General features: G+C 42.2%; 2 protein-coding genes across 2 annotated transcripts in view; one reads left to right on the forward strand and one right to left on the reverse strand.

The window, feature by feature from the left end:
• Window positions 1–2,574: 2,574 nt before the first annotated feature.
• LOC111944869 (uncharacterized) lies at window positions 2,575–5,014 on the reverse strand. Its single transcript, XM_086848189.1, has 2 exons — window positions 4,452–5,014; window positions 2,575–4,303 (listed from the first exon to the last, which is right to left on the reverse strand). Exons 1-2 carry the CDS (start codon window positions 5,012–5,014, stop codon window positions 4,279–4,281), a joined length of 588 nt encoding a protein of 195 aa, XP_086704315.1. The 3' UTR covers window positions 2,575–4,278.
• An 18-nt stretch (window positions 5,015–5,032) lies between these two features.
• Window positions 5,033–17,644, forward strand: part of LOC111934701 (transcription initiation factor TFIID subunit 4-like) — a 146,630-nt gene continuing 134,018 nt past the window's right edge. Inside the window, exons 1-2 of the mRNA XM_023934879.2 lie at window positions 5,033–6,085; window positions 9,744–9,916. Coding sequence (XP_023790647.2) covers window positions 5,050–6,085; window positions 9,744–9,916 — 1,209 coding nt within the window. The 5' untranslated portion in view covers window positions 5,033–5,049. The remainder of the gene's footprint in view (window positions 6,086–9,743; window positions 9,917–17,644) is intronic.

The raw sequence follows: 17,644 nt of genomic DNA on the forward strand, positions 1-17,644 counted from the left end.
AAAATTCTAAAAAATGAACTCTGTTTTTCACATGGACATTATCATGTTGCAAAGATTCAGCAAGTATTTTGTTCAGAATAGGCCTTTGAAATGCAATAACCAACCAGATTTTTCCAGAAGGGGCCCGAATGTGCCTAAACAGCAGCCAGACTGGACTCAGGGGGGGCTTTGTGCCCAAGTTGAACTGGCTAAAGTTTCCAGGAGGACTGGAGTGCCCAGGGAGCTTTACTGTAGTTGCTTCCAGTGTGTCCTGAACTACTTGAAAGATTATGAAGCAAACTTGGGCTGTAAATGACTGGATATACTGTGTCAAGTCTGTGGGACACTACTGTTGAAAATTTGCATTTGTGATTCAGCTCAAAGCAAAGCTCCTGTTTAGAGAAATAAGAAAGACACCTATATTCTGTTACAAGGAAAGAAGCTGGCCTGTGGCTGCTTCTCAACCTCTTGGAGGAGGTAGAGATGCTTGTAACAGTGTAAAGGATCAGCTACACCCCTGTTACACGGATTTCCTGCCGTCTTACACAGGAAGGAAAAGGAACAGGAAAAGGAATAGGAAAAGTTCTGGTGTGCATCTTCTTAAGACTTCTATCATCTGCCTCTCAAAATTGGACAGGGTGGTTTTTATGGAAACACCCAGTTTAATGCCACAGTATTAGAAAAACGGACAATAAAATTTATTTCATAGTCAGGACTAGTTGCAGAATCATGTTTACCTCCCATTCTGCATTCATAGAATTAGGGTTCCAAGGTCATGTGGTTGGAAGAAGGAATAGAAATGCATATTTCTCTGAGTTTGGGACACAACAGATGAGCATTTCAGAAGAGAAATCAAATGGAAAACTGTCAGGATTTATTTTTCACAGAACCCCAGGTTGGGTCAGGCTGGAGGGGCCCACGGGGGCTCCTCTGGTGCCACCTCCCTGCTCCAGCAGGGCCATCCCAGAGCCCAGGGCACAGCAGTGTGTCCATGTGGCTCTGCAATATCCCCAGGGAGGAGACTGCACAGCCTCTCTGCACAATCTGCTCGGGGCTGGGCACTGCCCAGGGCACAAGTTCTGCCTCCTGTGCAGGGCAGGGCCTGGGCTCAGCCCCTGCCCGTGGCTCTGCTGCCATTGCTGGGCCTGGAGCAGAGCCTGGGCCTGCTCTGCCCCTCCTGTACCCAGGGATGGACAGGGATGGACAGGGCTGAGGGCCCCTCTCAGCTGTCTTTAGGCTGAACAGGCTTAACAGCCTTTCCTGAAACAACTTGTAAGTTTCTGGAAAAGTTGGCCAGAATGAATGACAAAAACAAAACAAAAGACAAAATAGACAAACAAAAAATCTGCACAAATGTCTAGGAATAGAAAACCACCCCCTAGAAACACTTAAGGGTTAAATTCTAACCTTGATGATAAATATTCCTAAGTCCTTTCAAGGAAATATTCATCAAGTCCTTTCTAGGTTATTAAACAAGTATTTACAATTAGCTTTGCAAGCTCCAAAATTTCTATAAGCCATATTTAAAATGAAATTCATTTGCAACTGAAGTACATCAAACAAAAATTAGACACATCCTGCCTTCCAAGCTGGGGAGCCACGTTTGGTGAAGGGTCTAGAGTAGAAATCTTGTGAAGACCAGCTGAGGGAGCTGGAAAGGGGCTCAGCCTGGAGAAAAGGAGCTCAGGGGGCCCTTGTGGCTCTGCACAAGTCCCTGGCAGGAGGGGACAGCCGGGGGGATCAGGCTCTGCTCCCAGCGAACAGGGACAGGAGGAGAGGGAACGGCCTCAGGCTGGGCCAGGGAAGGCTCAAGGTGCGTATTTGGAAACATTTCTTCATGGAAAGGGGTGGTCAGGCTGCCCAGGGCAGACTCCCAATCCCTGGAGGGAAAAAATGTGTGGATGTGGCACTTGAGGACATGGGTTAGTGGTGGCCTTGGCAGCACTGAGGGAATCTTAGAGGTCTTTTCTAACCTACACCTATGCTATTCCTGGGACAGCTCTTAGTTCTCTAGTCATATTTGTGCTCTCCAATTTATCATTTCTATGTCATACTTAAAATCAGCAGCAGAAGGAATATTTTTATAGTGTAAAGTGAATTCCAGTACCATAGATAAAGAGTTCTTCATTTTAAGAAGTTATCTCAAAATCTTATCGGAATTGGTAGGTAGCATCTTGATATTAAATTTAAACTTAAAATGGTTAAGTTTTGTATTTGAAGGCACTGAAAGTGTGTATTTGAGACAAACCCATGACACATAAGCAGGAAATAGTGCTCCTTTCTAAGCACTTCTGTAGAAGACAATAGGTTACTCATGCCTGTGCCCTGTTAGCACTCCAAGCAGCTGAACAGGGCAGAGGGACTTTGCTGTGTGCCGAGTTATTAATGACAAACTTGGGCTGCAATCAGGGCACAGGTCTGAGCAGTGCTGAGAACTGAAGAGCAGCTCAGCAGGTTCTGTGGTAGATTTTTCTTTCAGTCAATTTTGAAACCATGGTAAGAAGTTAACTTTTCTAAAGACCATTCTCTATCTCAAACAAAAAATAATTCAGGAAAGATTGTATCTTAAAAGATCAGATGAGATTATCACAATGATATCTTAGATTTTTCTTTTATTTTTTTTTATTCTGTACATATATAACTCAAAAAATTAAAATGCAACAAATATATTCAGAAATGTTTTTTGTGATGAAATGCATGAAAAATATTTGGAAAACATTTTTCTAATACAATGAATACAAACATTCAGAAATTCTGTACTTTACTAGAAGTATTTTTCCCTATGAAAAATCTCAAGCCCAAAGGCAGTTTCAGCAACAAGTTTATAAGCATTCCTAGGTAGGTCCTCACCTCTTGACTTGAAGGAAGTCCAATGTGAGTCAGTATACATCATGTTTTATTAAATAAAACATTCCATTACACTTCCTTACCCTGTGTGTTTATGTGTATTACGGCTCAATTTAAAATAAGTGAGTGGAGAGAAATACAAATTAATGTTTTACAGATTACCTGTGCACAAATGTACATTCAAATTGCAATACTTGCCATTTTCTCCATCCAGTGGGAAGGTAACTTTTATTTCTAAAGTTACAAAGCAATCCAGTTTCCTCCAGGGTGGTTTTTAGGGAAACCAGATTAATTAAACCCAGTTTAATGTCACAGCATTAGAAAAATGGGCACTAAAATTTGTTTCATAGTCAGGACTAATTGCAGAATCATATGTCTAGCTTTCCATTCTCTTATGAAAATTCTGGAGATGGTTGTATACAAATGAAGTTCACGAGCAGGGAAACTAAGTGAGGACTGCATGGAATGTTCTCTGATAAAATCAATAAAGTCTGTGACTCATAAAAAAAGTAGTATTGGGTGGATTTCTATTTTTTCCAACACAAATAATTATTCTTTATATTTGTACAACAGCAAATTGAATCTTAATATCTACTATGTTTTAATTAAACTTTCAGGTAGAAGCATTCATTAAAAATCCAAATTTAATTTAGCTGTAGCACTCCACAAAAGCAATGCTTATTTTCTAAGCAAATTTTTGATGTATAGATCTCTTCTGTACATTTAATGCTGCTTTCCACAAACACTGCTGTACTTTCACACACTGCAGCATCTCCTGCTCATACATCCTACCACACCTTTGGACCTCCAGTATTTTCACTTGCTTCTTCCTTGAAGAAATATGCACTGGCTTAATTTCAGGAGATATTTAAACTTATCCTAATTAAAATGGTGCAACCTATATGTAATGCATTTTAAAAGTGGTTTCTTTTGATTCATCATAAACTTGCTCCTAAAGGACGATCAGGAAAAAATAACTATGGTGAATAAAAATGTAACCTGCTTTGAGAGGAAACAGAGCAGCCAGGAGCAGTTTGGTGCTGTGAGTCCAGCGAGTGGAACAAGGTGGGACTGAGCAGATTGAGCCAGGACTGGAGAGGAGCTGAGCCAGCCCCCACTCCTTCCCACCAGGGCATCGAGCAATTGAAAGTCCTTATTCACCGAGGCACCTTTTCCAGTTTTTTGGAAAACCCTGAGAGATGACAAAATGAGGGATGATTCACCGTTTCAGACCACAGAGGAGCAGCTCCAGTACATCCCAGTTTGCAGACGACTCGTGCTGTTGCAGGCCAGATCCCAGCTGGTGCCTGCTGCTGGGGGCACAAATCCACGGCCATCCCTTGTGTGTTATTCACACGGGAAAATGTTTTTGTTTGGAGGGTCCTACCGAAGACATGTCCTGTCATTAGTTAAAATCCCGATGATTTAGGAAGACTGCCTTTCTCTTAGAAGTTATTTCAGAGTGCGTGAGGAAGTGCTGGTGGGAAAAGGGCACACAGGAGAGCGATAAGAAAAGTGTTAGCAATAAAATGAACTACCTTAAACTTCCCGCGAGGATGCCGAGGGAGCGGCACGCCAGGGCAGCAGCTCCGGAGATGCCAAGAGCCTTATTTTGTTTTCCAGACCTCCTGCCAACAGCGTCCCCGTTCGGAAGAGCCCTTCTGCTGTGGCTAGAGCAATAGCTTCGGACACGGGGAGCTGCCAAGCGGAGCAGCGCAACCAGCCGTGTGTGCCTCAGCCTCCGGGACAGCTCCGAGCGCTGCGCGTCCCGCGGAGGGGCCGCAGCGGCCCGGCCCAGGCGCTGCGCCCGCTGCTCCCGGCGGGACGGCACGGGACTCACCGGGACAGCGCCGGGTCCCTGCGGACACCCGGGGGGGCACGGAGGCTGCTCCACACCCGCAGCGTCCCGAGGGGGCATCGCCGCCCTCTCTCTGGGGAGCCGCATCCACCCGGGCGGTCCCGGGCGCGCTCCCGCCGGGGCGCTCGGGCGGTCCCGGTGCCGGGCGCGCTCCCGCCGGGGCGCTCGGGCGGTCCCGGTGCCGGGCGCGCTCCCGTCGGGCCGCTCGGGCGGTCCCGGTGCCGGGCGCGCTCCCGTCGGGCCGCTCGGGCGGTCCCGGTGCCGCCCCGGGGCGGGGCGGAGACGGCGGCCCCTCCCATGGTGCCCCGCGCGCGGCAGAGCCCCGCGCATGCGCACAGCGCCGCCGGCTCCCAGCTCAGCGCAAGATGGCGGCGGGCGCGTCGGACCCACTGGAGGAGATGCTGCTCTTCTCCGAGGAGGTGGACGAGAAGGCGCTCAGCGACCTGGTGGGATCCCTGGAATCGCAGCTGGCCGGCGGCCGCGGCCCCGCCGAGCCGCCCCCGCCCAGGACCTCCGCCCCGTCCCAGCAGCCGCAGCCGCAGCAGGGGAGCCTGGCGGGGGGCAGCAGCCCCGGCCGGCAGCAGCACGGCCGCCCCGCGCCCCCTCCCGCGCCCGGGGCAGGGGAGGCGGCGGGGTGCCCCGGCAGCGCGGGGAGCCGAGCCCCCGCCCAGGGGCCTCTCCCGTCCCCATCTCCCCCGGCAGCGGCGGCGGCAGCAGCGGCGGCGGGGAGGGGAGCGAGTGTAAACAGTAGTAGTGTGCAGCAATCACATGGAGCGGCTCCCGGCGTCGGCAGCCCCGCCGCTCCCGCCCCGCCGCAGCCCGCCGCCCCTGCCCAGCCTGTCAACAACCATGTGGCCGCTGCCACCGCCGCCGCGCGGGACGCGGGGAGCCCCGGCCCCGGCCCCAGCCCGCCCGCCGCCGAAGGCGCGCCCGGGGCCGCGGGGGGCGGCGGGACCCCGGCCGGGGGCGGCGGAGCGGCGGGAGCGGCCGAGGGCGCCGCCGCTGCCCCCGCGCCGCGCCCCGGCGAGGCGGCGCCCAACGGGGAGGGCGCGGGGGCCCGGGCGGCCGCGGTGCCGCCCGTCAGCGGGCACGGCGGGGTCGCCGCCGCGCAGCCCCAGCCCGCGCCCGGCGCGCTGCCCGCGGTCACCGCGCTCGGCTCCTCCGCCAGCCCCGCGCCCGCACCTCCGGCCCCGGGCTCGGCCCCGCCGGCCCCCGCGGCCCCCGCCGCGCCCAAGCCCGCGGTCACCGCCAAGGCGGGCGCTGCCCTGCCCGCCGCCCCTCAGGCCGTGTCTCCGCGGCCGGCGCTGGGCGCTGCCCCCCGGATCGTGGCCCCGCAGCTGATCGTGCGGCCGCCGCCGCAGACCACCATCCAGCTGCCGCCCGGCTTCACCATCCCGCCCGGTAAGTGCTGCGCAGCGCTCCCGGCATCGCCGCTCGCTCTAACCTTGTCTTGGCCGAGGGCTTGTCTTTCCTCCAAAGCTGTCGCGTCCCCGCTGCTCGACGTGCTGGAAACCAAAGAAGAGTCACCTGTCTGAGGGCACCGTGTGAGGAACAGGCTGCCGCTAATTAGGGTGTAACTGGTACGGCTAATGCAGAGTAATTGCAGCTGTTGTTGAGTGAGTTACTGCTTTCGTCCTGGGGAGAGCGGCAGGCACGGTGAGTTACCCTGTGATGGTGATGTTGGACACAGGATAAGAAGCTGGAGTGGTAGCTAAGAATAACTTTCTATGTATTTTATATGTACTTTATATGTACGTTTTATATGTACTTTATGTTAGTCCTGAAAAGTTTTTCTGCTTGAAAGGATGTTTTCTGCTGTGAACCAGGTGGTGTAAATGCGTGTAATCTAAAATTTATAATTGCAGTAATTGTGATGATGTTGTGTGAGGGTAGTCTCCACATCATCAGATTGTATTTGCTATTCTGAAGTAATTATGTCCTCTTTGTACTCCTTTAAGTTTCTTAACTTTAATTAATAAAAATTTAAGTTCAGCAAGGTTGTTAGCTAACCAAACCATCATCCCTTCATCCTCATGATTCCTACTCTTAACCTGTATATTGTTCCATCTGGGGGGTGCTGTGGTCCCCTACTTAGATTTTCATGTTGAAATATCTTAGGTATCTTCACGTCTTCTTGATTTAGAAGCGGACTTAATATTTAAGATAATTTTTTTTTCCTGTTAATATTAGTAGCATGTTAAGATGTGGACCTGCTGATGTAGTCTGAAATAAGTTAGTTCTTCCAACTTATTTTTTTGAAATATTTGATATTTATTAGCTAAATGGAGTGGCAATGTGATGGTGTAGATGTTTGCTTCTAAGTGGACTTTTAGTAGTTGTGGCCCTAGATTATGAAAAGTCCAGAGTCTGATGCTCCAAACAATTTTGAATCTTGGTGGTTTCATGAAGACCCAACTAACTTGAAACAGATAAATTCTTGTTCAGACTGTGTGCCTGTAGCCTTTGCCTCCCTTTGTTAATCTGTTGAAGATTACTCTATGCAGATGATAATGTGCATTGTAACTTTGCACACAGTTTCTGAAGTTCATTGTGTCAATACTTTGATCTGTTACTTTCAAAGAGGAGAGGGAAAACTGAGCCTTGAACAGTCTGATCCAGGATTTAGGAAATGCTATGGAAATAGTACACCAGAAAATTTTAATTCAAATTTGATTTTATTACAATATAGTTGGAAGTCCATTAAATTTGCATAAATGGGAGGGTAGTATGTTCTAAAAGGAAGTTAATTGGAAAATGCAACATTATTTTTGAGTTTTTAACTTGGTGAATGATCTATAATTAATCTGAAACTTCCATATAGCAAACTTCTATATAAAATAGAAATTTAGAATCACTTTCTGAGAACAGGTCATTTTAGCAGATAATGCTCATAAGTTGTGTATTTCATCTTTATGTGACTGACAGGAAGGTAAAATTAATCTCATCATTTAACTGGATTCTAACTTGTACCAGCTGCTCAGTAACAGGAATTTGTAGTCCTCCAAACTGAATTAAAATATGATGTTAACACATGAGCATTTATTCATTTGTAGTAGTAATTGTGTCTGCAACTTTGATTGAGACTGTGTGGCACATGTTGCAGTTCATTTGTCCTTTTCACTCAGTTTTCTCTATTCAGAATTAGGTTTAGAAAATGGGAAGATAAATTAAGAACACACCTGTGAATCTGTGTAATGCAAATAGAACATGTATTTTTTAATGTGTGGTACACATTATCCTATGAGGATTTTTATATAAGGTTCACAACATAATCAGAAAAGTGATAACCCATTTGGCCAGTTGGCGTATTGGGGTGTCCAGATGGTTTAGGAATGGCATATGCCAAATATATCATCTGCTTGCAGGATTTTCTGCAAATATAAACTGAGGCTTGGTGTTTAAATGGCTAATGGACCTTAAAAGTTACCTTTTAGATGAGTTTTTAATGAGTTTCTTTCAACTTTTTGATTTTTAAATTACTCTTGGCTTTGAAAGAGAATTACTATTATGGCTTTTGGATGTGGTCCTTGCTGTAGCTCTGTATGCCTGTTACCTTAAACTTTGATTTTCATGAATCTTTGGTTTCTAGTGGCAGAAATTTGCCTTCTGTTTGTGTTTATAGCAGGAAGGGTTGGCTGGGAGCACCCAACTCTGTGAGTAAGGGCTTTTATGTGTGCTGCAGTTCTCTCATGTGTTCATCCCACAACTGGGATTTGGTTTTTCCATGTTAGACTGAAAGAAAGACTTCCTTGCTATAGGGTTCTGAAATTTGTTATAATAGTGTTTGAATTTCTTTATCCTCAGGGTATGTTGCAAACTGTGCCCCTTTAGCAAGGCTTCGGGTTTTTTTTCCCTGGAAAATTAACAATTAGAATTGGATTTTACCTTTAGAATTGGATATAAGATTTTACCTTCTTCATTTTCCTTTGAAGAGTTAAAAAAATATATGAAGCAATTTGCACATAGAGATAAGCTGTAGGAACAGTGTCTACTGACCCTGTTACCAGCAGATTAAAAGTGTCTTCATAGGTTTTTAGTTTTTGGTTCTCTAGTAGTTGCAGACAAGATGTTTTTCTGTTTGTTTGACCTGTTGTATCCTATCTAGGTTAAACTATTAAAATGTATTCTGAAACTAACTTGGAAATTCTTTTTAGTAATCTATCTGGAGAACTGTTTCTTAGTTCTGAGTGAACTGTAGGAAGAACATTACGTGCTTTGCAATGACCTTGAATGTGTGAATCTCCAAGATCCATGGACCAGCTTAGCCATTGTCTCCCCTTTTCTGACCTGCTGACTGCAAAACTTTGGGCACAGCTTCATGGCAAGAGTCCTGTTGTGTAGAAGGCCTCTATTTATGAGGAGCTTTACAAGAAAATAGTCAGAATAAAATATCATTTACTTCTGGAAAGTGTTAGAAAGCACTTGCCAATCTTCTAAAATTGCTGCACTGTTTCATTGTGTGATATGTGAGGGGTCCTGTTGGTTCTGTGGGCCTGACATTGTTTATTGTTGATGTTTAAACCACAGGTAGTGCCTCCCAAAGTGGTGATGGTGGGTACCAGATAGATTAATCTGTTAATGCTCAGTGTTAAGTAAATCTCAAATATTGTATACTCAGAAGTGTGTCAGGCCTAATATTTGCATGTACTCATAAGCTGTTTAGTGAAGCTCTTGTCTCTGTCCTCAATTGTGTTCTCAGCAGCTGTGTTGTCCTTAAAGTTTACTTTTAATGAGTATTTATTTCTAATTTGGTTGTCCTGACCCTGACTAGACTGCTAGAATTCGCTGTCCCCCAAACTCTCAAGTGGCTGCTTCTTCCATCACTGCTTTCCATAAACTGCAGTTACTTAAATTCCAAACCGAATTGGGTCTGCTAGTGGGGGCTCCTTTTCTCCTTTGAAATAAAATCTCGTGTTACATGAGAATCAAAAAAAGGTACACTATAGAGAATAATGTACAGTGCTATGCATTAATTTTACTCTGCATGTCTGTTTAGATAGTTCTTTATGTTACTCTTGCTGTTATTTGCTGTGTAGTGACTGTTCCTTGCCCTTGCCAGGGATGGTGCTGGTGCGCACGGACACCGGACAGCTCGTGATGGTGCCCCAGCAGGCCCTGGCACAGGCTCAGATGCAGGCTCAGGTGCAAACACAGGGACAGGGTCCTGCCAACATGTCACCCAGGCTCTCTGTGCCCACAACTGGCCCTGTTTTTCGCCTGTCAACAGCTCAGGTATGTCCTGCTTGATTTCACTTTGCTGCATTATATCTTACCCATTATTACCTCATATCTCTGCAACTGTGCTTTCCTCCCCTTTTTGTTGTGAAAACAGGAAATACTTATTCAAGTGTAGTTTATTATATGAGGCCCAGGGTTTCTTTTTTTTATATAAGGAAAAAATCTGCTTTAGAGAGTCTCTTAAGACTGTTCAGACTGAGAAATGATTGGAGGCTACCAAGCTCAGTCTTAGTCTAGATTGTATAGCACTGGTTTAATAAGTGTACCTTGCTGTTCTGAATCACAAGCACTGTGATATCCCAGCATGCTGAATCCCAGGATAGCTGATTTCACTGGACATTAGAAAAGAGAAAGCCAATCACATTCTATCCAAGGGTTTGCAATAATATTTAAGTAACTTTTAAAATATACTTGATTCAAAAGAAAGATTTGACTCTTGTAATTCGCCTCTGGGTGTGATCTGTCTACACTGAAAGTTTTGCCCATGTTGTGAGTACATTTCCCTTTTTCTAGAGATTGGTAAGATAGAGTGCTTTGCTGTCTCAAACTCATTCGTGGGTTGTGTTGATTTGAACTCAAAGCCAATTTATTTTCTAGAGTGAATGTGGGGTGGTCTTGTGTTTTTTATTTTTGTGTTTTGTTCATTTTTAATTTCTTTGAAGGCTGCATTGGTTTAAAGCTTTGTAGAGAGACAATTTAGCTTTGGGCCATTTAGGGCTAGAACTGAGCTATTTCACTAAAATGTGTACACAGACATTGTAGGATGTTAGACTGCTGTCCCATAGTAATAAGAGGTGGAGTTCAAGGTAGTTTTGGCTAAGGTCTGTGTTTACAGAAGAGATAAGTAATTCTGTGTGGAAAGATGAAAAAGTTACCTTTACAACTTTTTAGTTGTTGTAGAAGTTGCTTGAAATAAGTTCAACAGGTATTTCCCAATATTTATAATTACGTTACTTTTCCTTTATATGCTTTATGTATCACACCATATTTATAGTCTAAAATATTTTAAAATTTAATTCAAAACTGAAAAGTGATAAACATTTCAGAAGAGAAGGAAGCTGGAATAAATTTGGAGAATTGAAAATAGTAGCATGAGGCAATGTATAAACCACAGCCAACTACATTCTAGCCAAGTAGAATGTAAGTTTTAGAAGTGAGTGTACCTAGGAATAGCGTAGCTCAGTGTCAGAAAAGACATAAATGAAAGCCTGGAAACACTTGGAAAAATTCTGTGCTCTCATAAGAGAGGTAGGTGCAGTATTGGATGAAATTTGTTAAAGAGCTCTTTGCAGAAAAGGCAGCCATATAATGTTTAAATTTGGGCTATCTGGAAAAATAAGAGTTGTAGAAACCTTCCTAGAGAAATGTATTCCAGGAAAAATAAAGACAGATAAGCCTGTGTTCATTAACAGATCTTTTTTTCTTTTTTAACTAGTTTGATAAGAACGAAATTGCAGGCAGTTCCTGAATTTGTACATCTGTCTTTGGTTGTTGGGGGCTTTCTTTGTGAATAAGTGCAGTAACTTCTTTAGTAATTACTACAAGCAGATGTTCTAGCAACAGCTCCTGAGACAAGTGTGTGGTGTAAATGCAAAACAGGTGTATGGTGGAACTGTACCAACAATGGGATCTGTCTGTTTCAGGTATTTTTCTTCCATACTGTTAGTTTTTTATGTGGCTAGCATACTGAATTAAAATTCAACATGGAAGCATTCATAACAGATATTAACAAATTGTTTGTAATTTGATGACTTCTGAGGAATGACCTTTACTGCACATGGAATCTAAGGAAATGAGCAGAAATGTAGACCCCCTGCTTGGCTCTGGGTTCAGTCTGGGGGTTGGATCCCAAAGTCAGCCTTAAGATGCGTGCTCAGCAAATGTAGATCATGTTGATCTCAGGCAGCTGCTCTCTACTTTTATAAAGCAGTTAATGTTGCAGAAGGAGTATAATCCTACTTGATGGTTTTATGTAAAAATAAACCTGTGAGGATACTGCATGTTCAAGTGTTTGTAGAGTCAGCTGAAGTCTAGAGGAGTTCAGGTATTTGAAAGTTGTGGTTTTTGTACAGGGTTCTGCCCAAATACCCCACTTTACCCTGCCTAGGGCTAACACACTGGCTCGGAATAGAGGAAGCCAGCAAGGCCTTAGGGATGATCAATATCTTGCAAGACACAAAAGTTTAATTATTTTAGTGATTAGAGTCATGATATTGTAGCTTGTCAGGGGTAATTTAATTTGAAAGTCTTAGTGATAGCTGCCCAAACTGTACTGCATCATTTCTGTATTTGTTGTAATTAACAGGGGTAAGAAATAATTAATATTTCCCTTGGGAAATTTACATTGAACTTCCCTGACTCTGCATTTGATCTTCTTTCATCGTGACATGCTTATGTTTTATATATGTTTGACCTTAGAGTGTTCTCTAAAAATTGTGGTTGACAGCCTTTTAAAACAAGATTGTAAAGATATAAATTCTAAAGGTTTATCTAATCAGAACTAGACACAAAGCGTTTATTTGATGAGGTGGATGGTTCTAAAATAAAGGAAATTGTGTGCACTGAAAAACAATTTTTTCAGGGAATTTTTAATTAAGCTGTTTTCTTTCAGAATCTCTTTCTGGTGGTTAGAAAGCTGAATTCAGTGAATTAAAATTTCCAGAAGTTTTAAATGAATCAAAAATAATGTCCTAGCTTTTTATGTATATAGAGTTTGAATATTCAAACATCATGGTGTCCACTGTGACTGAAACACAGAAAAATTCTGGTGCCAGTAGCTCAAGACAGAATATAAACATTAATTGCCTAAATCCTGCAAAGTGTTTTGTGAGATGGATGAACATGGCAGGCTATGGAGTTTTAACCTTTCCTTCTGATATTAGTGGGATGGTTGGTATTTTACTGTGCAGAACTCAACTTAATTAGTGTATCTTTATTCAGTTATTTTAAGATAGCTTTATTTCGATTAAAATGCAGAGTGCTTTAAATTTGTAGAGCTTAGCATTGTATTTTAGTCATTGAGTTTGCATTTTACCCTTCTTTTACCTATGCAGAAAGTCAGCACAGGTGGGAATTTGCAGTCTGCCTTAAGGATTCTAGGAAATAATACCTTATGAAGAATGTATCAGAAAAAGACATGGATTTCATACTTTATGGGTGTTATGGTTACTGTTCTGTAGACTGTCCTAATTTTTAGCCTGTGTCAAGTGTCACAAATTACTCAACTAAGTGATTGTTCTCAGTGTTCATCTGTTTATACACTGCAAATAATTATTGTGATGAGAGAATCTGTTGTGAGCTATACAGCTAGATGTAAAATACATGATATTAAATAACATGCCAAAGAAATTGCAAAAGCTGGCAGTTACTTCTGGCAACTCATTAGGAAGTGTTGAAAGTGCTAACTGGAGAACATAAAATAGATTTGGAATTACTTTTTTTTAAACTAGAAGAAAGAGTGTCTGAAAAACTACCAAGTGTTCATCTAAATTTGAAAGCTCTTTGGTTCTCTCCCCTTGACAACTGTGTAATTTCTCTACTATCAAAAAAGGAGAGAAAAATAAGGCAATGTTTTAAATGTTGTAAAATAAGATTAGCTTGCTCACTACATACAGAGCTGTTCAGATTCTGAACCATTCCTGCAACCTGGGTACTACAGCAAGACTTTCCTTTCCGTACCCAGGACTGTCATTTGCTCACAGATTATTTTGGAGGAAAATGAACCAGGTTTTCCCTGAAAACTCCTCTAGCTTCAGCAGCTGGGCTGATATCAGGACAGTATGTGAGGAAGGAGCCACTTTTCTCTGGGAACAATGGAAGCTGCTGAGATAAGGAAAGTGTAGTGTGTTTCCTCTGAGGAATTTGTGAAAGGGCTTGAGTAAAGGCTTTCCTTAAAGGCAGTGGCACTATCCGTGCATATTCTGTAGTTGAAGGTTCAGAAGTTAAATACCTGTACACAGCAGTACTTACCCTTGTAGGGAATTGATAGAGCTGCCTCTCTCCCTTCCCAAGTTTAAAAAAAAGTGTATTTGGATTGCAGTGCCAAACACAGGAGTTCAGAAAGACTAATATCCGTAACTTCCCATTGATCCCACGCTGCTGTGTCCTGTGGGTGTGCAGTGAATTCCAGCCTTTCCATGGTGAATGCTTCAGCTGGGCAGTCAAGGCACAGGATTGAGTTGCACAGCAGGCTTCAGTCTGATGTTTCTTATTCTTTGCTTGGATTTGCTATTTAAATTGTTTGACTTCTGCTGTTTATAGAATCTAGTTTTTGCAGCTTTCAGGAGTAGAGGCAGATGTACAGCTTTGGGTACACCTTTGTGTTAGATTCTTGGGAGAGGCAAATCGATTTTGAAAGGGAGACTTGGGTTCTTCTTGACTCTTAGCTGGGGTAATCTTTGATTAGACATTTAGTTATGCTCCTCTTAATTACTACGGTGTAAAGCATGAATAAAATCTGATTGTTTCCATTCTTAGTGGGATTCTGGAAATCTGGTAAATGGGGTAAGCACAAAGCTTGTAGGGAAGTCAGTTTGGGTCAGTTTAGGGCTGAGCTCGAAGGTGCTGGAGCAGGGACACATGTCCTAGGAGGATGGACAGTGTCTGCAGCACAGCCACCACAGAGCAGCAACAAAACACATCCGGTCCAAAGAGTCAGAACCTGAAATAGCAACAGTACAGAGAGCAGGGACTGAGAGAAGTACCTGTAACAGAAAGGTGCATTTGGTATTTTAATGAACTTTTCCATTTACAGTCTTTCTGGTATCTTTAAAGTATTCAAGAAAAACACAAGTGAGTGTAATTGTACCAAGTAAGTTTTAATTTGGTTTAAATTATAAGATTGTATAGGATTGTAATGGGGACTTTAATGGTTGGACTCACTGACCTTTGTGACCTTTTCCAACCTAAATGAATATACCACTCTTAGCTGCAGTTTTTCTCTGGTGTTTTGTTTTGTTTAGAGAAAAATAGCAAAATATTAAGGTATATTAAAAGTATTTCTCATATTAGTGCAGCTACAAGAGATTTTTTTTTTTGTTTGTTTTTTAAAGTTGGTATCTCAGGGTTTACATGGAAATACTTGGTCTTCCCTGAGTATTATAATAATCTTTGGATGCATTAAAAAGTGCAAGTTTGTTGTACTGTGAAAGTGATAATGTGCTTCTTTAGAAAAATATGGTTTGCATGTTTTATACTTTTATGTCCATAATTTCAATTTAACTATTTTCTCTTTGTGATTTTAATTTCCTTTTACTTTTTGGTGGACATTAATTTTAGCTGAATATTAATAAATTTTTAATGTTGCCAAAATTTAATCAGCTTTAGAATATTAAGGTATAGGATTTTTAGGAAACAAGCCATAATTAGTTGGAACTTAAATTGATCTTAGGAGAATTCTGCTCTGGATTCTTGTATTATGAGCAGCTCAAACAGGGTGGGTTTGCTTACACATATTCTTCAGAGATAATAAGTAATAGAGAATTCTTCTGAGATAGTAAGTAAATTTGGAAGTCTTCTAAAACTGATTATTAGATTGCATTAAATATTTGCATCCATATCTTGTTTTGAATCTTAGACTTGTGAAATTGTGAAAAATAGGGAGGTGCTGCCATCTAGTTTTCCTTTGCTGTGTTTCTTTTGTTTATCTGAGTTCTTCATTTGTACACTTTATGGATTTTCATGCCTTTGATGTATTTTTTTCACTGGTTTTCAGTGTTGTAATACCCAGGAGGGCTTAGATTCATAACCAAGTAGCAAAAAATGCTGCTTATTTCAAATTATCTTTAATTGCAATTATTTTATGTTAGTTACAAAGTTAAAGTGCTGCTGTAAATTAAGACTATAAAGTGAATTTCATACAGGAAAGACCAATGTTAGCCTGGTCTGTAATATTTTATTTTGCAATATCTGTTGTTGGAACTTCAAAGCAGGTGAAAGAATTCACCTTTCAGTTGAAAGTATTGGAATTTTCATGGGACTGCTACTGAAAATGGATTCAGAGTTTACGAATGTTTTTGTTTTCAAGTTTGATTCAAAATGTGTTTTCCATTATTAAGCTTATTTTTTATATATATTTTTAGTGATCGGAAAAGGCAGTTAGGTGTGAAGTTTGATGATTTAGTGTTTTGTTGTCGTTGTCTAAACAGTCTGATATAGATTTTTTTTTAAGAAAATGACAGTTTTTCTAGCTTTTTTTTTTCTTGCTTAAGGCATTTTTCAAACTTCTGCTCTTCAGAATCTGAAGTTTACATCATGAACTTTACTCTTTTATTTTTTTAGTTTCAGTACTCACTTTCTGTTAAGTTTCACTTTACCATCTGTTTTTAAAATGAAAAAAAAAAAAAAGAAGTTTTTGGAGGGTGTGCCAAGTGCTGCATCCCCTGCTGTGGCCGTGTTTTTGCTGCAGAACACGATCTGAGCATCAGCAACAGCTCAGGCTGTGCCTTCACTTGATGCTGAGGGCAGTCTGAGCTTGGCTGGTGGTTCCCTAGCTGCTGTTCTTGCTGAAGCAGAACCTTTCAAATCTGAGATTGGGCTGGTCATACACTTATGCCTGGGTTTTCAGCGTTGTTTATATTTTTATGGCAGCTTTGGTATTTTTTTTCCCCACTTATTTTTTATTATTGACTCTTGTTTTTCTTTCTGTTCTTCACATTCTTTCTGCTTTTTGGATAAATGCTTGTTTTAGTCTGCAGAAATTTTAAGCAAATAGATAAATCTTTGTTGTTGCTAAGATGCACTGCCATTATTACCAGATAAACTATTCCATACTATTTATTTTGTATAGATGGTTTTTGGGCTTCTTTGCAGTGTTCTGGAGAATACATTTGGGGTGTTAGGGCAGGTGGGTTGGGAGGTCAGGAAGAAATGTGTGGTCTTTACTGTGCTTTAATCACAAAACTGTTTTCCTTCTTTTCCTTCTTTTCCTTCATCATGAGTGGTTCTTTTCTGTATAAGGACACAATTCAAGGTTTTCAGTGCTTACAAATGATACTGTTTACATTTTTGTAGCATTAACACAACTCCAAAACTCAGAAAACACTCAAATGTCAATAAGGCTGTAAATTTAAACATGCAAAGGTTAGGAAGTGCTACAAAGGAGGTTCCTGAGCACTGTCACAGTGGCTCCCATGTGCATATGCATTATGCTGCATGACCATAAACTACTGTTATTTTTAATTTCTACAGTGTATAAGCTGGACAGTCCTAATTAATGAAGATTTATATAATATTTTTTTCTCCACTGTTTAGTGGGTTGATCCAGGCTTACTTGCTGCCCCTCTCTGCAGTGGAATTAATAACCAAGCAGTTTTTTTTGTGAAGCTTATCTCTATAACAATTTTCTCAACAATGCAGTTAAGGGGATTACTAGTCTTCTTTTGTAAGTAGGAAATGGTGCCTAATTGTCTCTATTTTAAATATGAAATGAAAAATGCTGATTAATTTTTTGTGTGCAGTTTGACTTCATTCCCTTTGGTTGCAGCCATGGCCACTCATGGTCAGAAACTCCACGTTGCAAGTTGGGCACTCATAAATACATTGCATTAGAGTATTGATTACAATGGATTATCTGTATTTGCAGGCAGCACTGAGCACTGGAGACAGGAGTAGAATCCAACTGAAGTGACAAAATTCAGCTGTTTTTTATTCACCAGATATTTTGGATGGAACTTAGTGATTGCAGGAGGACCAGCCACTTCACCAGGGCTTGAGAAAGTACTT

This window comes from Cyanistes caeruleus, chromosome 12 (assembly GCF_971803275.1).
Source record: "Cyanistes caeruleus chromosome 12, bCyaCae1.hap1.1, whole genome shotgun sequence".
Classification (NCBI taxonomy): Eukaryota; Metazoa; Chordata; class Aves; order Passeriformes; family Paridae; genus Cyanistes; species Cyanistes caeruleus.